Below are 25360 nucleotides of genomic sequence, written 5' to 3'. Positions count from 1 at the left end.
CCCCCAGGATCGCCCCCAGCAGGGGCGCCCACGCACGTGCCAGCCCACGTGGCCCCACCCTAGCGACCGTTACTAAGGGGCGTGGCTCAGCCCCGCGGAACCCGAGCCTCCTGCGACTTATAAATATTTGCGTATTCAAATGAGGCCTGGCTCCCGTCGCCATGGCGCCGAGGCCGCAACCCCACGGCCGGAAGAACAGCCTGGAGTAGGAGACAGCGCCTGGAGGCGGAGGGCGCCCAGGGCCAAGCTGCCAGGGCCGGACACCTGGGCTGAGCCCTTAGGTGAGAGCTGAGCGCACCCTTGGGGTGGGAGCAGCAAGCCTCGCCCTATGCCCGGTGCCAGGAGGGAGCCTGCGCCGAGGCGTGGGCGCGGGAACGAAGCAGCACAGCCAGTGGGGACCCAGTGATGGCCCCGCACGTCAGATCTGGTCCCCTGGGGACCCTTGCCTCCACCACCCCCTGGCCCTGCACTGAAAGGGCTCCCTGTCAGGAGACAGGAGGGGCCCCAAGCCCTGCCCCGAGGGAAACTCATAGGCAAGGACCAGGGTGCTCGGGGTTCCAGGGTGGGGCTCAGGAGGGGAGCGGGCTCTGCCTTCCGAGCCCCCATGGTGAAGGGGCGAGGGCAACAGGGGACCCAGAGGTGATGGCTTCCCACCAGGGAATGGCACTAGTTGGGGTGTGGAGACAGGCCTCCCAGTTTCCGATTTGAGGAGCATGGGGGGCTCACAGAGGGGACACAGGGTGTTGCAGGGCCGTGAAGTGTGCGGATGGGTTCGGGCCTGGGTGAGAACACCAGGTGCAGTGTCTGAGGTGGGAGTCCAGTGGGGGCTTTGGACCCCACAGCCTCCAACTCCTGGTCCTTGCACCCCCAGGCCTTGGGGCTCAGACCAGTCTGATGTTCGGGGCTCTTGGGCACAGAGGAGACAAGGGTAGCTGACTCAGCCCTTAGTGTCACCCATAGGTGTCCAGGGGCTGCCCGTTAACCCTGCCAGCTCACGCCCTCCATGAGGCTCGAGGCTGGCAGGCCTGGGATGGAGATGGCCAAGTCTTTGGGGAGATGCAGTGTTGGGGTCCTGCTGTGAGGCCTGGGGCCTTGCACTGGCTGGAGAAAGGCAGGCAATGGGGGAGGTTCTGGTGGGAAACTCTGTGAGATTCTGCTTTGGGCTTCACTTCTTTGATCCTTGGTGCATGGTCACCTTCCAGACCAGGCCACGGAGGCACCCGGAGTCTGAGCCGCTGCCCTGCTCCAACACTCCCGCCCACCACCTCTGTGAACGGCTGGCCAACTCGCCTGGTGCAGGGGCAGCTCTAGACGGGGTGGAGAGTATGCATCTTCAATGTCCACACGTGGTCAACAGATAAAAGCCACGGCCAGAACATTCTAGGTGGCTACATGTGCATCTGCCTGTTCACGGATTCCTTCGACAAATATTTGAGCATCCCCTCCTGCGACTGTGGACAGCAGAGGAGCACGCAGGCCACGTACAGGCCACAGCTCTGGGGCGAAGCAGGCCCTCAACCGAACACGTAGTAAGACACACAGGGCTCTGAAGGGAATGCGTCTCATCAGGAAGATAAATCTGGGAAGGCTGGGTGGGGAGTGCAGTCAGGGGATCAGTCCAGGTCCAGACTGAAGACGGAAGAAGGGAGGAGGACACTGGATGCTCTGAGCACACTTCTCACTCCACCCCTGGAGCTCATGATTCCAGGGTCTGGGGCCGAGGCAGATGTCTGCATCTTTGTTTGTTTGTTTGTTTGTTTGTTTTTTGAGACAGAGTCTTTCTGTCGCCCAGGCTGGAGTGCAGTGGCGCCATCTCGGCTCACTGCAATCTCCGCTTCCCAGGTTCACGCCATTTCCCAGCCTCAGCCTCCCAAGTAGCTGAGACTACAGGCACCCGCCACCATGCCCGGCTAACTATGTTTTTTGTATCTTTAGTGGAGACGGGGTTTCACCGTGTTAGCCAGAATGGTCTCGATCTCCTGATCTTGTGATCCGCCCACCTCGGCCTCCCAAAGTGCTGGGATTACAGGCGTGAGCCACCGCACCCAGCCTTTTTTTTTTTTTTTTTTTTTTTTGAGACAGAGTCTCACTCTGTTGCCCAGGCTGGAGGACAGTGGCGCGATCTCGTCTCACTGTAAGCTCCGCCTCCCTGGTTCACGGCATTCTCCTGCCTCAGCCTCCCGAGTAGCTGGGACTACAGGCACCTGCCACCAAGCCAGCTTATTTTTTTCTTTTTTGTGTATTTTTAGTAGAGACAGGGTTTCACCGTGTTAGCCAGGATGGTCTCAATCTCCTGACCTCGTGATCTGCCCGCCTCAGCCTCCCAAAGTGCTGGGATTACAGGTGAGCCACCGCGCCCAGCCAGACGTTTGCATCTTTTTTTTTTTTTTTCTTTTTTTTTTTTTTGAGACGGAGTCTCGCTCTGTCGCCCAGGCTGGAGTGCAGTGGCGCAATCTCGGCTCACTGCAAGCTCCGCCTCCTGGGTTCACGCCATTCTCCTGCCTCAGCCTCTCCGAGTAGCTGGGACTACAGGCGCCCGCCACCACGCCCGGCTAATTTTTTGTATTTTTAGTAGAGACGGGGTTTCACCGTGGTCTCGATCTCCTGACCTCATGATCCGCCCGCCTCGGCCTCCCAAAGTGCTGGGATTACAAGCGTGAGCCACCGCGCCCGGCCTGACGTTTGCATCTTTAAGGGGCAACACCAGGTAAGCCTGGTGCAGGTGGTCGAGGGACACACTGGGCTTAGGAAGAATGGGGTGTAAGAGAGGGACACACTGGGCCAATACCCTCAGAGGCCTGGGGAGGGGCTCAGGAAGAACAGGGTGCAAGAGAGGACCCCTGTGGAGAAGGAGGGAAGTGGGATTGGGATGAGCAGCAGGCATTGCGTTAGGGGACCCAGAGGTACCCCAGCATCGGTCACACACCTGACTGTCTTCCTCCTCGCCAGCTGGGCCCATGGATAGTCAGATCCTGGGCTGACCTGCTCACCTCTAGGTGCTGTGACCTCAGCCTGGCCCATTCCAGGTTCCCGTGGGCACAGTAACCTGGCCAGGAAGCCACCCTGACTCTTGCAGGTACTGCCTGAGGGCACATGCCGCCTCCTTGCCTGGTTGTTTGACCCACAGCAGGAGAAGGTGGCTGCCTGCAGGTGAAGGGGCTCGGCTAGCACAGCGGTGGGGTAGGGGAAGGCCTGGGACTTGATCCTGGACCCCAGGCTCAGAGACTATCAGGTGGAGAAGGACCCATAGCCCACAGCTTGAGGCAGCGCCGGGAACCCCACAGCCACAGGCAGCTGGCCCGGCACCCCAGGCTCACAGCCCTCGTGGGCCTCAGGTGGAGAGGCCTGGAGCCAGCACTCCCTGCATGGACCCTGAGGATGGGCAGAAACACAGGGAGGGTGTCCTATGAAGCAGAGGGGGTGGAGCCAAGGCTGGGGGAGGGGAGTGTGAGACCCTCCAGGCTGAAACTAAGCAGACGAGGGCCCCATGAGGCCCAGCCAAGCTAGGAGCCTTCTCTAGGCTCGGGGTGGGGGTGGGTGCCAAGGGCTTGCTGTGGGGGGGGCAGAGGGTTGAGGGCTGGGCCAGGGTGTCAGCCGGGCTACAGAGGAGGAGGAGCAGCAGCTTGGAGCTTTGCGCTGTGCCTCTGTCAGCAGGTTACATGTGAATGGACCCAGGCTGGGACAGATCCTGTGGGCCTCGGCCGAGCACCTCCAGTATCCGGGTTCGGGAGCTGAGCTGGCGAGGTCTGCACAACCCCTGCCCACAGAGCAAGAGCCCTGGCAGCCAGAGGGACAGCCTTGGAGAGCAGCTGGTGGAACAGTACCTGTCCCGTGCCCGGCTGGTGAGTGTGGGTGCTGGGGGCTGTGGCCACAGAGGCCTGCGTGGGGTGACATCCCAGGGCTCCTTCCTGCTGATGGTCCAGCCTGCCCTCTGTCCCCCTCCTGCTGGTCTTGCCTGCTGATGGTTGGCCTCAGCCTAGCCCCTGCAGCTGGGTCTGCTCCGCCCACTCTGCCCTTGGGACCCCTACCAGGCCCCAAAACACCAGCAATACCAGGTGCTTGGTGACACTGACCTCCCCAGGAATTTGGGTCACAGGACTGAGCCAGGCCAGAACCCACAAGTAGGGGCTGAGCATCCATTATCCTCCAACCAAAGAGGGGGGTCCTTCACTCAAGCGGGAGACCAGATAGCTCAAAGCTCAGGGCAGGGCCAGGCGCGGTCCGGGCTCTGGGTGCCGGGTGTGGTGTGTCTGCCCTGCGAGTCTCTCTGGAGATGGGCAGCCCCCAGGGCAGGTCCTTCTCTGGCAATGACCCCCCAGCCAAGTGCAGCACAAGCTCTGCTCCTGTCACGTCCACTCCCATCCCACCACCCAGGCCAGGGCCAACATGGCCACGGCAGGGAAACGTCGGTGCCTGCTCCAGCGGGAGCCCCAGAGTCCTGCAGCCAGAAGCAAGGATGGAACTAGAGCGGGGAGGGCCAGGACCAGCGCTGACCCCCAGTTGGTTTCTACAGCAGGCCCTGGCCCGGGTGGATGACCTTCGGCTGGTGAGGGCGCTGGAGATGTGTGTGGACACTCGTGAGGGCAGCCTGGGGAACTTTGGTGAGCCTCTTCCCACCCAGCCATGGCCACGGCCACGGCCACAGCCAGGCCTCCCTGTAAACAACATACGTTTCCTGGTTATGACAACAAAGCTGTCCTTACCTCTTGGGCCGCATATCAGCTTCCTTAGGGTTGGCCTCTGACCTGAGGTCTGTGTCAGGTACAGGCAGAGGGCAATGCACTCAGCACTCCGCACACCACACCAGTACCCCCAGCACGCTCAGTACCCCACACACCCACACCAGTACCCCAGCACGCTCAGTACCCCACACACCCACGCCAGTACCCCCAGCATGCTCAGTACCCCACACACCCATGCCAGTACCCCCAACACGCTCAGTACTCCATACACCCACGCCAGTACCCCCAGCACGCTCAGTGCTCCCAGCACCCTCAGTGCTCCACACACCCACGCCAGCATCACAGAGGAACAAAGGCCGAAATGGTGCCAAGTGCCACTTGGTGTCTCCTGAAACTCATCTCCAAATAACCTCAGCCAGGCACAGGGGCCACACCTGTAATCCCAGCACCGTGGGAGGCCAAGGCGGATGGATCACTTGAGCCCAGGAGTTTGAGATCAGCCTGGGCAACATAGCAAAACCCCTGTGTCTAAAAATAAAAAATTAGACAGGCATGATGGCACCTGTAGTCACAGCTACTCATAAGAGGCTGGGAGGTCAAGCCACAGTGAGCTGAGATTGCACAGCTGTACTCCAGACTGAGTGACAGAGCAAGACCCTGTCGCAAAAAAAAAAAAAAAACCCTCCCTCCCCGCCCCCCACCAGATTCCTTCTCCTTCGCCGTGTTCGTGGTGGTGCTCACCACTGCTCCCTTCCATCGGTGCACAGCACATCAGGCCGCTGTTCTTTTTCCTGAACTAGTTGAGAGTTGGACATGCAACACCCCTTTATCTACTGACACTTCAGTGTGTATTTCCTGAGAGGGAGGACATTCCCTTAAATGCAGCACGATGGCCAAAGTCAGGAATTACATCTGTATACGACTCTTAGCCATGCTAAAGACCATATTCAAATGTCACCAGCTGTCCCAACAGTGACTTTTTTTTTTTTGAGACGGAGTCTCGCTGTGTCGCCCAGGCTGGAGTGCAGTGGCGCGATCTCAGCTCACTGCAACCTCTGCCTCCCAGGTTGAATTTTCCTACCTCAGCCTCCCAAGTAGCTGGGATTACAGGTGTGCACCACCATGCCCAGCTGATTTGTGTATTTTTAGTAGAGATGGGGTTTCGCCATGTTGGCCAGGCTGGTCTCGAACTCCTGACCTCAAGTGATGCACCCTCCTCAGCCTCTCAAAGTGCTGGGATTACAGGATTACAGGCACCTGGCCTGTTGTTTGTTTTTTTTTTTTTTAAGACAGAGTCTCTCTCTTGTTGTCCAGGCTGGAGTGCAGTGGTGCAATCTTGGCTCACTGCAACCTCCACCTCTTGGATTCAAGCAATTCTCCTGCCTCAGCCTCCGGAGTAGCTGGGATTACAGGTGTGCGCCACCACGCCTGAGTAATTTTTGTATTTTTAGTAGAGATGGGGTGTCACCATGTTGGCCAGGCTGGTCTTGAACTCCTGACCTCAGGTGATCCACCTGCCTCAGCCTCCCAAAATGCTGAGATTATAGGCGTGAGCCACCGCGCCCGGCCCCACAGTGACCTTTAGAGCAGGGAAGCGTCTTCCCACCGAGGATCGCTGGTTGTCTGCATTTCTCCGACCGACTGAGGTGAAACAGGCCCATCTCGGTTGGTCTTGTTTTGTTTTGCAATGGCCTGTGAAGTCCCTGACCACTGTGTGTGGCTAACCCGCGGCCATCTGCACCAACTCCAGCCCTTCCCACAGGCATGGTCTTGGAGTGCCTCTGCCCACACACTCTGCACCCCTTCTTTTATTTTTTTTTGAGACAGAGTCTCGCTCTGTTGCCCAGGCTGGAGTGCAGTGGCGCGATCTCGGCTCACTGCAAGCTCCGCCTCCCGGGTTCACGCCATTCTCCTGCCTCAGCCTCCCGAGTAGCTAGGACTACAGGCGCCGCCACCATGCCCGGCTAATTTTTTTGTATTTTTAGTAGAGATGGGGTTTCACCGTGTTAGCCAGGATGGTCTCGATCTACTGACCTCGTGATCCACCCACCTCGGCCTCCCAAAGTGCCGGGATTACAGGCGTGAGCCACCACGCCCAGCCACTCAGCAGCCCTTCTCACGATGCAGGGATTCTGTCTGCCTCACAGGGGCATATGCCCCATCCTACAAAAGACTCCGAATGCAGAGCCTTTTCCTGGGGCCTCGGGCTGTGCAGAAACACAGGCTGGGGCGTGCAGTGATCTGGTCCTGTGTTGTGCGTGCGACTGTGCATGACGGTCTGAGATGCCAGGGGAGGGGTGTGGAGGCAGCTTGGGGGTAGGGCTCAGATTTTGAGCCAAGGGAGCACCACCCAGCCACGCCAGCCTGGCCCCAGTTCTCTGAGCCAACTCTTGGAGCCCAGTGGCCTCTTGCAGTCCAGGGACAATGGTCTGAGCTTCCCTGCTGTGTAGACACCCCTCCATGCTGTGCTGCATTCAGGCCGGCTACAGACGAGGGGCGTGGAGCCATGAGGCTTTGGGAGCTCAGGGCCACTGAGCCAGACCCTCTACCAGGCCCCATAGAATCAGCAGACCCCTTTGGTGGCCAGAGGAGCCCGCAGCCCTGGAGCAGCTCCTGGGTACCACGCAACCCCTCCTGTGGTGTGGAGAGAGGCTTGTGAGGCTGGCCCACGAACAGTGAGGGGCCAGGGGGTGCTGATGCCTCGGGGTGAAGGAGGGTGCAGAGGTGTGCAGGGGTGAGGAGCCGGGCCAACCTCCTTCTCCTGCGGCCCTACAGGGGTGCACCTGCCCAACCTGGACCAACTGAAGCTGAACGGCAGCCACCTGGGCTCCCTGAGGTGAGCGCCTGACGGGGGTGGGCTGGGCCCTGCCATGAGGGGGTCCCGTGGGACAGGCCCTGCAGGGATGAGGGGAGAACTTGGTGGGAGTGGGGGGACTTGGGCTGGAACCAGGGACCCAGGGGTCTAGAGAGCTGCATCCTGCTGGCTGCCTGACCCCGCGTGACCCTGTGGAGGGTGGATGGGCAGGTGGGGGGAGCCTGGGACATTCAGGCAGGTGTGATGGGGTCTCTGAGAGGGTCTTTGTTGAAAGGACGAGGTCCTGGGCCAGCCTGACTCCTGGGGGTCCTACCTATGCCCTGTGGCCTCTGGCTCAGCCCGGATGTACCCCCCTTGCCGCGTGACCCCTACACATGGAGCTCTTGTGTCTGCAATGGGTGGGAGCCCCTGCTGCAGGTACCACCTCACTTAGAGCTGGGGCCAAGGTCAAGGCAGTCATGCCAGGTCGTGTGGCCAGCAAACTCCACAAAGGTGCCCCTGACCTGGGCCCAGAGCTCCCACCATGAGGTGTCCCTGGTGAACACCCCAAAGCCAGCCAAGGATTGGGGGCCTTCTGGCCCCTGCACCGCTCATTGCAGCCCAGGACTTTGGCTGCACCATGAGGCCACGAGCTTGGGGTTTGGGCAAGAACAGCAACCACCAGCCAGAACCTGCGCATAGAACCCAGACCAGATGGCAGCCCCCGGGAGAAGCTCCAGCCAGAACCTGTGTACAGAACCCGGACCAGCCCCCAGGAGAGGCACAGGAAGCTCCGTACCCCACAGCAACTCACAACATTCGGAGCTGAAGACGTCGGCGGCTCTCACGTCATTGGAAGGGAAAGAACAAGGCTGAAGGAACATCCGACTTTATTCTGGGGGTTTGGGCAAAGTGGGTTTTGTGAAAACGCTGCTGGTTTTATGTAGCCTGTTCCCAGCAGCATAAGGCAGGGGAATTCCAGGAAGAATTCTAGAACATTCTCCAGGTGTGTGAATTGGGCTCCAAGGGCCACATCTAGTTATTTCCAGATGAGGATAAGGGTATTCATTAAGCAACCTCTCTTTGAATGTTTTCTTGATTTTCCTTATTTGTGCTTCTGTTTATCAAAACAAATATCAAAATGGGCCGGGCGCGGTGTCTCATGCCTGTAATCCCAGAATTTTGGAAGGCCGAGGTGGGCAGATCACCTGAGGTCAGGAGTTCAAGACCAGCCTGGCCAACATGGAGAAACCCCATCTCTACTAAAAATACAAAATTAGCCGTGCATGGTGGTGCATGCCTGTAATCCCAGCTGCTCGGGAGGCTGAGGCAGGAGAATCGCTGCAGTGAGCCGGGAGGCAGATGCTGCAGTGAGCCGAGATCGCACCACTGTACTCCAGCCGGGGCAACAGAGCGAAACTCTGCCTCAAAAAAATAAGGTAGGCTGGACACAGTGGCTCACGCCTGTAATCCCAGTACTTTGGGAGGCCAAGGTGGGCGGATCATGAGGTCAGGAGATCAAGACCATCCTGGCTAACACGGTGAAACCCCGTCTCTACTAAAAATACAAAAAATTAGCCAGGTGGTGGGCGCCTGTAGTCCCAGATACTCAGGAGGCTGAGGCAGGAGAATGGTGTGAACCTGGGAGGCGGAGCTTGCAGTGAGCCGCGATCTCCCCACTGCACTCCAGCCTGGGCGACAGATCGAGACTCTGTCTCAAAAAAAAAAAAAAAAAAAAATACATGAAGATCTGGAAATGGAAGAAAGTTGGAAAACACTTTAGGGTCAAAGACACAGTGGGGCAGCCCACAGAACTGGAACAGAGAGGGGCCTGGACATGAAGTCAGGCCTGCAGCAGGCACCCAGACAACACCGTGAACGAGAAACTAGGATGGGTTTGGATAATGGACTTTGTAGAAACATGTCTCCCAGCCAGGCACGGTGGCTCACGCCTGTAATCCCAACACTTTGGGAGGCCAAGGCAGGCGGATCACTTGAGGTCAGGAGTTCAAGATCTGCCTGGCTAACGTGGTGAAAACCCATCTCTACTAAAAATACAAAAAAAAAAAAAAAATAGCCAGGCATGGTGGTGTGCGCTTGTAATCCCAGCTACACAGGAGGCAGAGGCAGGAGAATCGCTGGAACCCAGGAGGTGGAGGTTGCAGTGAGCCAAGATTGTGCCATTGCACTCCAGCCTAGGCAACAAGAGCAAAACTCCATCTCAAAAAAAAAAAAAAAAAAAAAAAAATTAGCTGGGCTTAGGCTTGGTGGTGCACGCCTGTAATGCCAGCTACACGGGAGGCTGAGGCATGAGAATCACTCGGACCTGGGAGGTGGAGGTTGCAGTGAGCTGAGATCGTGCCACTGCCCTCCAGCCTGGGCGACAGAGCGAGACTCCGTCTCGAAAAACCGTAACAAAACAAAAACAGAACAAAAAAAGTGCCCCTAATACAAGAGTAAATGATATTCTAATGGAGATGGCTGTACTTTTTTTTTTTTTTTTTTTTTTTTTTGAGAAGGAGTCTTGCTCTTTCATCCAGGCTGGAGTGCAGTGGTGCGATCTCGGCTCACTGCAGGCTCCGCCCCCCAGGGTTCACGCCGTTCTCCTGCCTCAGCCTCTCACGTATCTGGGACTACAGGCGCCCGCCACCTTGCCCGGCTAATTTTTTTGTATTTTTAGTAGAGACGGGGTTTCACCGTGTTAGCCAGGATGGTCTCGATCTCCTGACCTTGTGGTCTGCCCGCCTCGGCCTCCCAAAGTGCTGGGATTACAGGCGTGAGCCACCATGCGTGGCCTCAAGTGGTTTTTTAAGGACAGAAAAAACAAAGTGCTCCTCCGGCGTCACCACAGTGGACACCGGAACGAAAGGCTTCGCGGCCTCCTGGGAAGAGGCGTGAACTGAGAATCCGACACCCAGCCTAATTCACAGCCAGCAAACATCTGTGAGTGTCAGAGGTCAAGGGGTTTCCATTAGCTGCTCTTGAAGAAATCACTAGACACAAATCCCAGCCAATTCAGAGCGGAGTGGAAAAGCCATTGAAGGCAGTAGGCTGAGGATAGACACTGACTCCACGGTGCCAAAGGACGGGCCCCCGGGAATGCACCTGGGGTCCACAGAAGGAAGCTGAAAACGCAGTGGGCGGAATGAAGCCCGGGTGAGACGCAGCCTACGGGTGCTGTGACCTGGAGAGAAAGAAGATTTCCGAAGAAATCAGCCGGCCCTGGAGGAGGCATCTGTGGCTCCTCGGGGAAAGCCTGAGAGCTCAGGTGGCCCTTTCACAAGGAGAGGTGCGGAGACTGCGTGGCGGTGCTGAAGGGACGGCCTCCCAGCTGAGAGGGCAGGTGCAGGGTCCCTGGCGACAGCGCATGGTGAAGTCAGTGTGGCTATAGTGGGGACAGGGCAGGCCCGGCAGGAAGCAACGTGTCCCTGCACACGTCAAGCCGCCCTGACCCACCGCCACCTCCAGCAGCTGGTCCCCACCAAACCTGCCAGCTCAGCACGGGGTCAGCCCCCCACATCGGTGTCCAGGGGCTCAGGCTCCCAGGCAGCACTCCAGACCCTTACTCCAAATTCGAGTGCCCCAAACGCTATTGAGGGAACAATTAGAAAGAGAAAGGTGATGCCTGCAGCCTGCCAGGGAAAGGGCTGAGCCACCCGCTATGAGGGCAGCTCCTCGGGCACAGCTGAGCCACCCGTCACGAGGGCAGCTCCCCAGGCCAGGCCTTCCAGGGCTGGGAGAAGGTGGGGGACACTGTACCCACACCAGAGCCAGAAGGCCAAGGCAGAGAGCCCCTTCCTCAGTCTAGAGGCCAACATAGGCGGTCACACCTGCCCCTACCCCTGGAGGCAGCCAAAGGCAGGTGGTGGCTGAGCACAGAGCTAGGCACGTCGACCACCAAACCCTGCCTTCTGCAGGGACCTGGGCACGGCTCTGGGCCACCTGCAGGTGCTGTGGCTGGCTCGCTGTGGCCTCGCTGACCTGGATGGCATCGCTTCTTTGCCAGCACTTAAGGTGAGTCTGGGCACCCTGGGCTGGGGAGGGCCGGGCTGGGCCGGGTCCTGGCTCAGAGCCCCGCGCTGCCCAGGAACTCTACGCCTCCTACAACAACATCTCGGACCTGAGCCCGCTGTGCCTGCTGGAGCAATTGGAGGTGCTGGACCTGGAGGGCAACAGCGTGGAGGACCTGGGGCAGGTGCGCTACTTGCAGCTGTGCCCACGCCTGGCCATGCTCACCCTGGAGGGCAACCTGGTGTGCCTACAGCCGGCCCCTGGCCCCACCAACAAGGTGCGTGTCCTGGGCACCCGGCCAGCATGTGCATGGCCAGGAGAGGCTCCCTGTGGCTCCAGCCCTGGGGCCCCTCCTCTGGCCAGGTACTTCTGTGTCCACCTGCACCCTATGGCCTGCTCACCGTGAGTTCACCTCCTCTGTCACTGGAAGTCTGACGGCTCCCAGGGCATCCTCCTGGGCCGGCCCTGCCAGATCCCACAGGGTCACCTGCACACACACCATGTCCCTTAACCCACATATGCGCCTGTGAGGTCCACACATAAGCCACGTGGAAACACAAAGAATCACGTGTACACGGATGTGCACACACACACCCGTGTACGCCCTGTCCAGAGCCACCTCCAGCCCCACAGGCCCCACAGTATGTGGGGTATGCAGTATCTCGGGGCTCTGTGTGCCCTGCTCAGAGCTGGCACACCTGTGCGTGCAGGCCCTGAGGTAGCTCACAGACCCTGCACAGGGCACGTCTGCCCTGAGCTCACAGTGCTAGCCTCATTAGCTGCTGCTTGGTGCTGCCACATGCTGAGGTCAGCGTCTACCAGTGCTCAGTGGCTACTGCTCCGTGGGCCAGAGCCCTGAGCTGAGGGCAGCTCCATGGGCCAGAGGGCATCCCTGGACCCGGCCTTGGGTCTGGAGAGTGGGGTCCTACATCCTGAGCAGGTGAGAGCCCAGTCCCTCAGTCCCTGGGGTCTGAGAGTGACCCAAGCCCACCCCAGCAGGGTAGGCAGCATCCCTGCCCCATAGTGGGTCTGGGCAAGGGAGCCAGGGAAAGAGCTGGCCGGAAGGAACCACTGGACTCAGACCTGCCCTCCCTCACCCTCCCCCTGCAGGTGCCCAGGGGCTACAACTACAGGACAGAGGTGAGGAAGCTCATCCCCCAGCTGCAGGTCCTGGACGAAGTGCCGGCCGCACACACAGGCCCACCAGCACCCCCGCGGCTGAGCCAGGACTGGCTTGCGGTGAAGGAGGCCATCAAGAAGGGCAACAGCCTCCCCTGGCTGGGTACGGCAGCTGTGCCCGGAGGACCTGCTGCCGAGCCCCAGCTTCCCCAGGAAGAGGCCCCCACCCCAGGCCTCTCAGAAACGGACAGCCACATCTCATGCCCTTCCCCAGCCTTGACCCCGGTCCCCAGAGCTGTGCACACCTGGCCCCAGGCCCCGACACTGTCTCTGAGCAGCCCACAGAGGGAGAGGAAGGTCTGAAGATGAGGGCCTCTCTGGAAGGCTGCAGCGTCAGAGGCCAGCCTCAGGCCATGCAGCGTGGGGATCGGGGCCCCGGTCTGTGGACAGAGTCTGGGGGGCGCTCTCGGGCGGGGCCTTGGTGACCTCTGCTTCTGAACCTCGGGCAGACTGTCCCCGTGGAGCCGCCATCCGGAGACTTGACCCCGAGCTGTCCCTGCCTGAGACGCAGCCCTGGGCTTCCAGGCCCTGGCCCTTCTCCCTGCTGGTCCATGGGGGCCCCCTGCCCGAAGGCCTGCTTTCTGAGGACCTGGCCCCAGAAGATAACGCCAGCAGCCTCACCCATGGTAACTCACTTGCCCCAAAGCTGACCCTGCAGTCCCTTGGCCCCGAACCAGGCCCAGCCATGCTGTTTCTTGCAGGTGCTGGCCAAGTCCTCTGTGGGAACCCCACCAAGGGCCTGCGGGAGCGTAGGCACCACTGCCAGGTACAGCCCACAGGGACCAGCCCCCCACGAGAACCAGTGTCCAGAGTTGCGGCCTTGACAGTGCCCTGCCCTGCCGCCATTCCAGGGCCAGAATCCCCAAAGCAGTCCCTTTTCCTCCCCAGGCCAGGGAGCCCCCGGAGCAGCTGCCCCAACACAGGCCAGGAGATCTGGCCGCCAGCACTTCCACCCCAGAGCCTGACCCTGCAGACAGCTCTGACTTCCTGGCCTTGTCTGGGCTTAGGGCCTGGAGGGAACGTGGCGTGCGGTGGGTGTCCCTGCAGCCCTTCCACTGTGTGTGTCCTGTCCCATGGGGGGATCAGGGCTGGGGCTACCTTGGCTGAGTCATCACTGGTCCCAAGTCTCGTGGACCATCCCTGAGCCTCACATCCTCACATGCACTTGGGATCAACTCCAAGAAGGGACAGGGCTGGAGCTGCTCCTCCTCTCCCCACCCTAGCCCCCTCCCCTATAGGCACCTGGAGTCCCAACAGGAAGGGGCTGTAGCCCCCTGGGGCCTACGGAGGGTCCCTGAAGAGCAAGTGCACCAGGCAGAGCCCAGGACTCCCCCCAGCCCCCCAAGCCTGGCCTCAGGTACTGAGCCTGCCCGCCTGCCCCCCAGTGCCTGGGAGTGACCAACACCCCACCTCTATAGGGGGCCCTTACCCCAGATCGGATGTGTCAGCCTGGCCCTGCTTCCTCAGCTGGGCTCTGAGAGGGACTGTGACAGGGAGGCCCCCTTCTGGGGGTGGGTGGCTTATGACCGAGGGAGGCCCAACCCAAGTCCTCCCCCTCCCAAGCCATGGTCCAAGCCCTGTGACCTTGTGGGCCACCCAGGCTGTACGAAAGAGAGGCGTTCCACAAAAGGGGGTATGAACAGTCCAGAGGGGTCTGGACAGAAAGAAGGAGCCACCCCAGGGCACCAGCAGGCAGAACATGGCCACTGGGCACCTTTCAGGGGCACAGGCATGAGGCCGGGGGCTGGGGGGAAAGGCGGCCAGCAGCCCCACTGGGAGACCAAGGCAGGAGGGTGCTGCTGCTTCACCCTGAAGATGGCACGTGCACTCGGGGAAATAGAATTAAGCCATGCAGTGCCCTTTGCGAAGGACACCGGCTTCAGTGTGATCACAGCTGCAAGGCAGAGAAGACCCTCCCTCAGCGGGCAGGCAGGCTGGGCAGGGGGTACTGTAAGCAGGGGCGACCCCACAGTGGGCAGCTGACCTCTTCTGTGCGGGAGCCTGGTCAAGGGGGCTGGGATGGGCAGGGAACAGGGCAGGCCAAGCCTCTGCCCTTCCATATGGTGGTGGGTGTCTGTGGAGGGGGCAGACAGAGGGGTCAACAGCTGGTTACCTAGTGGCCGTGACCTGCAGGGGTGGAGGGAGGGCAGGCAGGGCGGCCAGGAGGAGGGGAGCTGCAGTGGCCTCGAGGCAGGGTCAGGACAAAGGCATGCCAGGGCTCCAGACACCAGTGGAGGCGGGCGCTGGGGGATCAGAGGCTTGGGAACTGGCCTGGGGCGGTCAGCCAGTGAACAGGCTCTCAGGTCACAGATGACCGACGGTCAGAGCCAGGCCTTATGGTCTCCTTGTCAGGGACAGGACATAGATGACCGATGGCCAGAGCCAGGCCTTGCGGTCTCCTTGTCAGGGACAGGACACAGATGACCCAGAGTCAGAGCCAGGCTTCGTGGCCTCCTTGCCTGCCCCAGAGGTGGGTCCACCCATGCGAGGCAGGGGTCACAGGGCTGGGAACACAGAAAGTGGGGTGCAGGGGTGCTGCTGCATGTGGACCCCCAGCCTGGACCACTGCCTCAGGGCTGCAGGGCCATGGGTGGGCTGTGGCCTCCCCACCGGGTGACTCCCTTCCCTGACAGCCTTTCTGACCTCCCATCATTCTGCTTGCTTTCTAGAGCCCTCCGGGACCTCGAGCCAGCACCTGGTCCCTTCACCTCCCAAGCACTCAAGGCCACCACATTCTGGCAGCAGCTCCCCGCGTTGGTCGGCAGACCTGCAGTCCAGGGGGCGTCGGCTCCGAGCCCTGGGCAGCTGGGGGCCTGGCCTGGGTGATGGAGTGGCTGCAGTGCCTGTCCTGAGAGCCCTGGAGGTGGCCTCAGGCCTGAGCCCTCGAGCCCAGGGACGTTGTGGCCCGAAGCCAGCACCAGATGCAGCTGCCAGACCTCCCAGGGCAGCTGAACTCTCTCACCCCAACCCCGTCCCCACTTAATGTAGCCCCCACTGCCAAGCTTGCTTGTGCTGGGGCCACGATTGCCCACATATGTGGTCACAGAGCACAGAACACCTGGGCGGGTGTATTGGTGGGTGGAAGGAGTGCCTGGCCCTGGGGAGGACCCTCTTGGTGGAGGGGAGTGGGGGACTGGGACCAGCCAGGGAGGCAGCAGAGGCTGGAACCCAGTTTAGGCCCCCAACTGGGTTTGGCCTGGGGAGGGAGGGTGCCGCTCCCCAGCCCTTCCTCAGGGCCAGGCTTTCCGGCTGGCACGGGGGTGGGGGGTGGTCACCCGGAGCAGGCCTGTCAGAGGCCTCTCCTGCTAGAGTTGGGCATGGCCGAGGGGCAGGCGCTGGAGCTGCGAGTCCATCACTCCCTTGCCGGCCCCAGGGTAAGAGCCACCTCCTAGGCCGCAGTGGCCCAAGGTCCCAGCTGCTCGCCTGAGGCCGCCGGGGGTGCGGCCCAGGCCTCCCGTCTCTGGGGGATCTGTAGGGTTCCCGCGCCGCGATAGGGCGGCCCGTTCCCTCCTCTTGGCGCAGGACGCCCCGGAACCCAAGCGCGACATTTTCAACTCTCAGGTGTATAGAATGCGGTTTACTTTGTAGGCCACGTTGGTTCAATAAATGATGCAGCGGACACAGCCCGCCCAGCCCCGGCGCCCGCCCGCGCCCTCCCTCGCGGTCCGGGCCCCGCTCCTCCGCCCCTAGGCGCCGCGGCAAGTGTCCGCGGTGACCGGCAGGCAGCTGAGGAAGCGGAAGCCGAATCTGCTCTCCGCCGTGCTCTGCACCGACAGGGCCACCAAGGGGCAGCTACGGTCCACGCTCTTCCGGCACACCTGGGGGGCGCAGGGGCTGAGGCGCGCGGGGCGGGGCGGGGACGGGAGGGGAGCGGAGGGGAGGGGAGGAGAGAGGAGGGACGGGGAGGAGCGGGGACGAGGAGAGGGGAGAAGAGGGAAGGGAGAGGAGGGGACCTGACAGGAGGGGGAGACGCGGGGAGGAGACGGGAGGGGAGGGGAAAAAAGAGGAGAGGGGAAGAGAGCGGAGGGGCGGGGACGGGGGAGGGGAAAGGGGAGGGGCGGGGACGGGAGAAAGGGAGGGGGGAGGGGAGGAGGGGGACGGAGAGGGAGAGGAGGGGGCGCACCCGCAAGCGCGCACTCACCCGAACTCGGTGCTCTTTCTGGAGCCGACAGTCCTCTAGGCCCAGCCCGGCCTCTGCGGGAGGCGATGGCAGGGTGGGGTCACCCGGAATGGCTGGCAGGTGCTGCAGCGCGGGGATCTCGGGGGTCTCGGGCCGCGCGGGCCCCTCCCACGCGTGGAAGAGCTTCCCCGAGCTCATTGGGGGCAGCAGGCCCCGCGTCCTGGTGGGGCGAGGGTCGTGAGGGCGGCGGCCGGCCCGGGAAAGGCGGCCCTAGAGGGCTCCGCGCCTGGGGCGGGGCAGGGGCCGCGGGGCGTACTGGAGGACTAGGGGGCGGCCGGGGCGGGGCCTGGGGAAGTTGGGGGCCGTGCTAGCGCGGGGATACGAGGGACCGTTTCTGCTGGGGCGGGGCCGGGGGAGGGAGGCCAGATCCCAGGGACCCGCGGTCCTCACCTTAGTCTCTGGCGACTGACCCGGGGCTCCCGCACCCGGCCTTTGCGCAGGGGTTGAGGTGGGCGCGGCGGCTTGCGGGTGTCGGCGCCGGGCCCGGCCTCAGGGAGCGGGAAGCGGTCGATGGACAAGTCGGTGCCGTCGGCGAAGACCCTCGGGGCCGGAGTCTCGCGGCGTGGGATCCGGTGCTCACTGAGGACCTGCGGGGCGCGTCAGTCACCCCCACACCCCAGCCCCGGCCGCCCCACCGGGGGCCCGCACCGACCTCGCCCTTGGGACTCAGGAGCAGCATCGCGCAGCCGCGGCTGGAGAGGCGGGGAACCGGCTCCCGACCCGAGGACGCGCGCAGGGGCTTCTTGGCGCTGCGGGTCGCCTCGCCCCAGACCTGGAAGGGCGCGGAGCGGCGGGTGAGGGGCGGCCGGGCCGGGCCGTCGGGGCCGGGCTCCCGGGCCGGGGCGCACCGTGATGTGGTGCCGCGGGGCCAGCAGCGTGCCCGGCGGGAAGCGGTACAGGCGCTCCGGGAAGCCGCGCACCAGCTGCTTCAGCACCATGCCGCTCAGGTCGGCCGTGCTCTCCTGCGATGCGTTGAAGATGCGGACGAACTTCTCCCGGCAGCTCACAGCCGCGATCTTCAGGCCTGTCGGGCTGGGACGGGAGGGGACGCTGTGAGGAGATGCGGCCAGTCCACCCGCACAGCTGCGCGCCCCGCCCGGAAACCAGCTCCAGCCGGGCGCTGGAGGCCTGGGTCACTCGCCCCTTACCTCTGCAGGAGTTCCGGGCTCCAGTGGTCGGGGTCTGTGCAGGGCTGGGGCGACAGGACCCGCTGGCCGTGCCCGGGTGAGTGGGTTTTCTGGAGATCTAGAGAGAGCAGCGCTTTTGGGGAGGGGACCCTCGAATGGAGTGCCCACCGGATGTTCCCTGTGAGGCCAGAACAGGCCTGCAGCGCCTGGTGGGGCCAGAAGCAGGGCCAGGGTCAGATGGGGCAGGAAAGGTGGCTGGACCTTGGGGGCTGGAGGACGACCTCCAGGGCTCTGAGTGAGATCACAGCTCTGAGGGGGTGGAGGGTGGGTGAAGGGTAACCAGGGGAGAGCCGCCCCGCTGCACCTTCTGAGTCCCTGCTGGAGCTCCGGGCCTGCACCAGCGCTTGCTCGGAGGAAGCGCGGTGGTCCTGGGGTGGGTGCCCTATCACCTGCACGAAGGAAGGCAGGCCCGGCCGGCAGCTGCTGGAGTCGGAGTCAGTGCCCCCTGAGCTGCTGGTGTTCAGACAGGGCAGGGAGCCCCACTCCACGGTCTTATGATGCCGCTCGGAGTGCCTTCTGGAGGACTCTGAGCTCCCTGTGTCCAGCTGTGGCCAGGGCCGTGGCTGCCTGGGGACCATGCTCTGCTTGATGGCCACTCCAGCTCCAGACCCCAGCCCTGCCCCCATCCAGCCTCACAAGGCAGTGCAGCAGCCTCACAAGGCAAGAGCCCCTCTTGCCTCCCAGTACCCAGGCCCAGCTCATGGCAGGACAGTGATGGCCGCCTCAACCCCAGCGCATTCTACAGATCAGAGAACGCGCACTGGAAGGTTTAAGGGACTTATCCAGGGACACTAAATAGTTCTTTAGTGTCCTGGGTCTTCATTTGCCAAGGTGAGCCCTCCCTTCTGGCCCCTGGGGAGTCCCTGCTCTGTGCAGTTACTTTTGCTTTGAGCTGGGCTCCATGTTGGTGAAGAGGTTGGGGTACCGGTGGGCAATGCTGTTCCAGTCCACGTCTTCCAGCCGAAAGCCCTGGCCAGGAAGCAAGGGGCACGTGGTCCTCCCCTCCCGCAGGGCTCCAGATCCCAGACCACACACGTGGGAGGCCTAGCTCACCTCCCCAGTGAGGGCCTGAATGTCTTCAGAGAGGTCACTTGGGTCCATCAGAGTCTCTGCCGTCACTACCTGCAAGAGGGGACCAGAGGCCAGTAGGCAGGGGCTGGGTGCTCCCCCACAGCACCTCTCCTCTTTGACCTCACCTGTGCTTTGAGGCCTCCTGATTCCTCCCTGCTGGAGCCCAGAGTTCCAGAGACAGCCTGAGCAGGCCAGGCTTCCAGGCAGGTCAGGGCGCCCCAGCAGAGGCACCCGATGAGAGGGGGAGGCCTGGGAGGGCAGCCTGGGGCAGGAGGGCTTGGGGACAGGCTCACCTCCACACTGCCAGTCTGGGATCTTAGCATTCGGCCCACCCACGAGGAGCGGGCCAGCTGCAGGAGGCAGGACTCCTGCAAGTTCTGCAGCTCAGCCTCCACCTCCTGGAGCGTGCGGGTGGTCTGCAGCAGCCGCTCCTCCAGGTGCTCCTTCTCCTGCTCCGAGAGGGCCCGTGGGTGGTGGTGGGGGGTCTTCTGCAAGAGGCCCCTAGGCCAGCCCCAGCCTGGCTCCCCGACACCAGGACCCTGCCCACTCCCTGTGCCCCTGCCTCACCCACTGGGCTCGCTCCTTCTGTTCCTTCAACTCCAGGGTCAGCTTCTGGACCTGGTTCTGCAGGAGTTTCTCCTGACTGTGGGAGCTCCTGGAGGAGGGGTGACCTCAGCAGCCCCCACCCCGCTCAGGCAGGGGTTCCTAACGTCAGGTCAGTGGTGAAGGAGGGAAGAAGGAGGGGCTCCACCGTCACCTTGGCCCCAATGGCACACAGTACAGCCCCGCTGGGGCCGGCCAGCCTCTGGCTGGTCTGGGCAAGGGTCTAGCACCCATCCACATGCGCAGGGTTAGGGTTGAGGCTATAGCGTGTTAACTTAGGATCAGGGTGGAGGATCAGCATGGGCAAGGATGAGGGTAAGGATCTGACTCAGCGGTGGGGGTTGGTGTCAGACAGAAACCAGGAGTCCGGGCGAGGACAGGGCGGGGTTGGGTTGGGCTGGGGACTGTGCTTCAGACCTCTTGGGTGGAAGCCCCGCCACCTCCTCCAGGATGTGGCAGAGCCGGGCGTCCTGGCCATTCTGGACGGCCCACCGCAAGGCCTGGATCTCCAGTTCTCGCTGCCTCCACAGCAGCCGCAGCGTGCGAGGGTCCAGGGACTCAAGAGCTAACCTGCAGCAGCAGCAGGCTCTGCTGCTTACTCAGGCCGGGCCCCTGGCCACCTGGCCCGGGAGGCTCACCAGTCCTCCCTCCCCTCCTTACTGTGGGTGGGCAGAGCAGCCCACTGGTGCGGGGTGGGGCGTGGTGTCTGGCAGGCACGTGGGAATCTCGGGGGCTGCAGGTGCACCTGCTGGAGGTCCCAGGTGACCACTGACTGACTCTCGCTTTGTGGGGGACAGGAGAGCCTCTTCCTCGGCTTCTTCAACCCCCTGGCCAGACATGGGGGCCATTCTCTATGTTCTTCGGAGCTGGGAGGGGTGGGGGGCCCATCTGCCGTGTGAGCCTCGTGTGGCCACACAGGGCGGAGCAGCCCAGGCGGCACTAGTCACAGAGTGTCGTTCTCTGAAGGGACCCACATGTGGGTGTCCACACCCGTGTGTTTCTGACCAGGCTGGGGCAGCAGGTCACCACCCCACATGTCCCTGGCGTGTCCCCCTGCCACCCAGGTGCTGGCCCTTTGCCTGTGATGTGGTGTCCCTCTTTCTCTCTCTTGTCCCCCCAGCTCAGGGCCTTACCTGAGGCCCGACCAGCACTCACCTGAGGCCGGACCTCCAAGCAGGCCTGAGAGGGAGGGGCTCTATACCGTTGCCATGGATACCAGCAGCCAGAAGGGGCGGGGCTGTTTGTTACCAGGAGCCTCCAGGGAGACCCCAGACCAGGCCCCTGGGTGAGTTCTGGGCCAGCCCAGCCTGGAGGAGGCGTGAGAAGCTGAGCCACTGCTCAGCTTACGGGGGGACCACTTAGTGGCCAACACCCTGAGGGAGTCCCCAGAATCCCCTGCCTAGCCTGGCAGCCAGCGGGATAAATATGGGGGCACTGCTGCCTGTGAGCCAGCCCAGCATAGCCATGGGTGTGTGGGGGAAGCAGACAGGTAACAGTGATAAGCTGGGGACTGTGCTAAAGGCTAACTGGCAATAGTACACCTCTGCCCACAGCCTGTTTTTAAATTAATAATTAATTCTTTAGAGACAGGGTCTTGCTCCGCTGTCCAGGCTGGAATGCTTTAGTGTGATCACAGCTCACGGTAACCTCGAATTCCTGGGCTCAAGTGATCCTCCCACTTCCGCCTCCTGAATTGCTGAGACTACAGGCACCTGCCTCCACCGCCAGGCCCAGCCCACAGCTCCTTTGACTAGTGACAAGCACTCACCTACCTGACCCCCAAACTGAAGCCTCACCTTTCCCAGCCATCTCCACACCCTCTGGGCTACCCCATTACCATGACAAGTATTCCCTCTGCTCCAGAAGAAAAGCGAGGTCCCAGACCTGACCCACAAGACCCAATCATTTCAGCCTTCACCCTTCATCTCTGCAACTTTCGGCTATGTAAGGGCTCCCTAGCGGAGCACAGGAGACAGGCGGGCAGGAGGCCCTTCCACGCCCACAACTCTTTCTGAGCTGGGCAGAACAGGCAATCAATGGCCCACACAGCTGACCGCGAGGCTGCGGGGCCCTGGGCGGGACAGTAGGGTAGGGGGTGGAGGAGCGGCTTCCAGCCAGCTTCACTGTGCGCAAGGCCTGGCACTGGGTCCAAAAGGGGCAGGAAGGTGCCGGAGAGAGCCTCAGCCAGAGTCCGGGCCTTCTCCTGAGCGGGCACCTCCCGCACCAGGGCTCTGCGCCCGCCAGCTCCGCAGGGCTCCACCTCCCTCGCCGCGACTGGTGACCCTACGACCCCGCGACCCCTGCGCGTCCAGGCTACTGCCGCTGCGGTAGGCCCCAAAGGCTGGCCCGGGAAGCGAGGGGAGGGGCTGGCCCCGCTGCCCCTGGACGCAGGCGGGGGTTGCGGGATCTCAAGCCAGAGACCCTCCCTGGGCGGGAACCAGCCACACTAGAAGGCTGCTGAGGAAGTCGGCCCAGGAGCGGGGCCAGACACCTGCCCCGACGCCTGCCCCTGGGCCGCAGCCACCGCGTTTCCGCGTTGTTCGCAGTAGTGGGGAGGTGGGGGCGGGAACCGCGGCTCGGCCCCTCCCTCCGACCCGCCCACACCTGTATCCTGGGGGGCGGGGCGCGGCGACGAGCCAATGGGTCGGGGAGGGGCGTGACAGAGACAGCCAATGGGCGCGGGGGAGGGGGCGGAACACCCGCACTGAACAGCCAATAGGGGCGCTGGGGGCGGGGCGTGGGGGACCGCGGGCCAATGGGGGCGCGGGGCCGGGGCGCGCCGCGGCGCTGGGGGCGGCAGGTTGCGGCGGCGCCTGAGCGGGTCCCCAGGCTGGCGAGCGCCCAGGTGAGCAGCGCCGGGTGCCGGGGCCTTCTGAGCGCGGGGCGCGCCTCGAGCCGGCCGGACGCCGACCCTAACTAGGGAGAGTTTTCCGCGATGCCGGGACGGAGGGCGGGGGCGGTGCCGCACCTGCGCCCGCCCTGTGGAGCGGAGACGCCCTGGCTCCCGCCAGGCTGGGGTCGCGGCGCGGGCATCGGTGCCTGCGGCGGGGACCCGGACCTTCGGGGCGAGCGCAGCGATTAGGCGGCAGCGGCGGGGCTCCCCGGGCTGGCAGGGGCTGCTCAGACCCGGAGTCCGCTCCATCTGTAGGGTCGAGGTCTGGGTCGCGACCGCGAGCGCCTCTGCGGCCTGAGCAGGTCGGGTGGGGCGTTCCCATGGCGGCGGCCGCGGGGCCTGTCGTGCGGGCGCCTCCGCGCCGCCCGGGGAGGGGGCAGTGTCCTCCGAGCCAGGTGAGGCGGGTAGGAAATCCTGGATCTGGTTAATGATTCGCCTTGTTCCGGGAGTGCGAGCGTGGCAAGAGGAAGCTGGTGAAGTGGGGGAGGATGCGTGCTCCGGAGGGCCGCCACCCCAGGAATGTGTGGCCGGCGGGTGGGGCTGGCACGGGAGGGTGGGGCCCATGCGGAGGGGCGGCAGCCCAGCCGTTTCTAGGGCAGACCAGGAGAATGAGGAGAGGAGGACCAGGCTGCGATAGGGGTAGGCAGGTCCTGACCCTGTGCCTGCGCCCTCCCCACAGAACAGGCATGTTGTTGGGGCTGGCGGCCATGGAGCTGAAGGTGTGGGTGGACGGCATCCAGCGTGTGGTTTGTGGGGTCTCGGAGCAGACCACCTGCCAGGAAGTGGTCATCGCACTAGCCCAAGCAATAGGTGAGTCCTCTCGGGGTCAGGCAGGCCGGGCAGGTAGAGCTGAAGTGGGACTTGGTGGTCCAGCCCCATGGTCTCCCCCAAGGAGAGTGGGGCTGGTTGCTGACCCTTTTTGTCCTCCCCAACTCCTCAAGCCAGGTGGACAGAGAGTCGGGGGACATAGGCTGACCTTCTCCTCTTCCTCCCAGGCCAGACTGGCCGCTTTGTGCTTGTGCAGCGGCTTAGGGAGAAGGAGCGGCAGCTGCTGCCAGAAGAGTGTCCAGTGGGCGCCCAGGCCACCTGCGGACAGTTCGCCAGTGATGTCCAGTTTGTCCTGAGGCGCACAGGGCCCAGCCTGGCTGGGAGGCCCTCCTCAGACAGCTGTCCACCCCCGGAACGCTGCCCAATTCGTGCCAGCCTCCCTGCAAAGCCACGGGCTGCGCTGGGCTGTGAGCCCCGCAAAACACCGACCCCCGGGCCAGCCTCCAGCCTCTCACCCCCTGGGCCTGCAGCCCCTGTGACACCCACACCAGGCTGCTGCACAGACCTGCGGGGCCTGGAGCTCAGAGTGCAGAGGAATGCTGAGGAGCTGGGCCACGAGGCCTTCTGGGAGCAAGAGCTGCGCCGGGAGCAGGCCCGGGAGCGAGAGGGACAGGCACGCCTGCAGGCACTAAGTGCGGCCACTGCTGAGCATGCCGCCCGGCTGCAGGCCCTGGACGCTCAGGCCCGTGCCCTGGAGGCTGAGCTGCAGCTGGCAGCGGAGGCCCCTGGGCCCCCCTCACCTATGGCATCTGCCACTGAGCGCCTGCGCAACGACCTGGCTATTCAAGAGCGGCAGAGTGCGGAGGTGCAGGGCAGCCTGGCTCTGGTGAGCCGGGCCCTGGAGGCTGCAGAGCGAGCCTTGCAGGTGAGCCTGGGGACCTGATCCCGTCACTCCCCCACCCCTGACGTGGGCAGATACGGAGGTCACAGGGTCCGACTCGGGAGGCAGGTGAGCCCGCGGACCTGAGCCCGTCACTCCGCCACCCATGACATGGGCAGATTTGGGGGTCACAGGGCCCGACCAGGGACAGCGCTCCCTCCAGAATACGAGGGCCGTGGAGCCCAGTGGCTGTGCCTCCTGAGGGTCCCATGTGCCCCCAGGCTCAGGCTCAGGAGCTGGAGGAGCTGAACCGGGAGCTCCGTCAGTGCAACCTGCAGCAGTTCATCCAGCAGACCGGGGCTGCGCTGCCACCGCCCCCACGGCCTGACAGGGGCCCTCCTGGCACTCAGGTCGGAGTGGTTCTGGGGGGAGGCTGGGAGGTGAGGACCTGGCCCAGCCCCACTCCAAGCTGACTTCCCAACCCACAGGGCCCTCCGCCTCCAGCCAGAGAGGAGTCCCTCCTGGGTACCCCCCCTGAGTCCCATGCTGGTGCCCAGCCTAGGCCCCGAGGGTATGTCTGTGCCCCACATCCCCCTGGGGCACCGGGCCCTCCTGTGGCTGCAGCCACCTCAGCCTGTGTCCTCCCGCAGTGGCCCCCATGACGCAGAACTCCTGGAGGTAGCAGCAGCTCCTGCCCCAGAGTGGTGTCCTCTGGCAGCCCAGCCCCAGGCTCTGTGACAGCCTAGTGAGGGCTGCAAGACCAGCTGCCTGGACCACAAAAGGAGAGTCGGCAGCCACAGAGGGCTCCTCCGCCACGCAGTGGGGAGCCCTGGGTTTGGCCTCAGGAGCTGGGGGTGCAGTGGGGGACTGCCCTAGTCCTTGCCAGGTCTGCCAGCACCCTGGAGAAGCATGGGGCGTAGCCAGCTCGGAACTTGCCAGGCCCCAAAGACCACGACTGCCTGTTGGGGACGGGAGATGCATGGACTGTGCTCAAGCTGTGGGCACATGCTTGCCTTCGGGAGAGGTCCTTCACTTTGTGTACACGGCAAGAGCCTGTGTGTGCCACTTCCCCTTCCCCAACGTGAAAACCTCAATAAACTGCCCCAAGCGGC

The 25360-nt window shown here is 63.1% G+C and overlaps 3 protein-coding genes across 24 annotated transcripts; 2 read left to right on the top strand and 1 right to left on the bottom strand.

The window, feature by feature from the left end:
• Positions 1-23: 23 nt before the first annotated feature.
• Positions 24-16305, top strand: LRRC56 (leucine rich repeat containing 56). Of its 7 annotated transcripts, none has more exons than XM_063630876.1 (14): positions 24-281; positions 1203-1529; positions 2573-2707; positions 3655-3842; positions 4514-4601; positions 7458-7518; positions 11394-11490; positions 11564-11764; positions 12598-12769; positions 13116-13292; positions 13368-13432; positions 13555-13697; positions 13890-14023; positions 15336-16305. In XM_063630876.1, exons 4-14 carry the CDS (start codon positions 3666-3668, stop codon positions 15647-15649), a joined length of 1629 nt encoding a protein of 542 aa, XP_063486946.1. In that variant the 5' UTR covers positions 24-281; positions 1203-1529; positions 2573-2707; positions 3655-3665; the 3' UTR covers positions 15650-16305. The 7 variants fall into 7 exon arrangements, with proteins under 7 accessions (XP_063486946.1, XP_055116035.1, XP_063486950.1 ...); XM_055260060.2 differs by having other exon boundaries at positions 3652-3842; XM_063630880.1 differs by lacking the exon at positions 13890-14023 and adding an exon at positions 2250-2343 and having other exon boundaries at positions 3652-3842.
• On the bottom strand, positions 15937-22652 carry LMNTD2 (lamin tail domain containing 2). Of its 6 annotated transcripts, none has more exons than XM_055260038.2 (13): positions 20368-22652; positions 20125-20295; positions 19672-19759; positions 19230-19553; positions 19087-19155; positions 18914-19002; positions 18338-18600; positions 17995-18091; positions 17695-17878; positions 17499-17618; positions 17237-17433; positions 16808-17006; positions 15937-16484 (listed from the first exon to the last, which is right to left on the bottom strand). In XM_055260038.2, the coding sequence occupies exons 1-13, from the start codon at positions 20553-20555 to the stop codon at positions 16353-16355; spliced, it is 2121 nt and encodes a 706-aa protein (XP_055116013.2). In that variant the 5' UTR covers positions 20556-22652; the 3' UTR covers positions 15937-16352. The 6 variants fall into 6 exon arrangements, with proteins under 6 accessions (XP_055116013.2, XP_055116019.2, XP_055116018.2 ...); XM_055260044.2 differs by having other exon boundaries at positions 16808-16860; XM_055260043.2 differs by having other exon boundaries at positions 19398-19553.
• Positions 22471-25360, top strand: RASSF7 (Ras association domain family member 7). Of its 11 annotated transcripts, none has more exons than XM_063630887.1 (6): positions 22471-22552; positions 23280-23410; positions 23596-24293; positions 24530-24658; positions 24737-24819; positions 24899-25360. In XM_063630887.1, exons 2-6 carry the CDS (start codon positions 23287-23289, stop codon positions 24984-24986), a joined length of 1122 nt encoding a protein of 373 aa, XP_063486957.1. In that variant the 5' UTR covers positions 22471-22552; positions 23280-23286; the 3' UTR covers positions 24987-25360. The 11 variants fall into 11 exon arrangements, with proteins under 11 accessions (XP_063486957.1, XP_063486958.1, XP_055116060.1 ...); XM_055260088.2 differs by having other exon boundaries at positions 22489-22995; XM_063630888.1 differs by lacking the exon at positions 24737-24819.

This window comes from Symphalangus syndactylus, chromosome 21, assembly GCF_028878055.3.
Source record: "Symphalangus syndactylus isolate Jambi chromosome 21, NHGRI_mSymSyn1-v2.1_pri, whole genome shotgun sequence".
NCBI lineage: Eukaryota > Metazoa > Chordata > Mammalia > Primates > Hylobatidae > Symphalangus > Symphalangus syndactylus.
The sequence above is the reverse complement of the archived record's forward strand: the minus strand, read 5'-3'. Positions and strand labels throughout refer to the sequence as shown.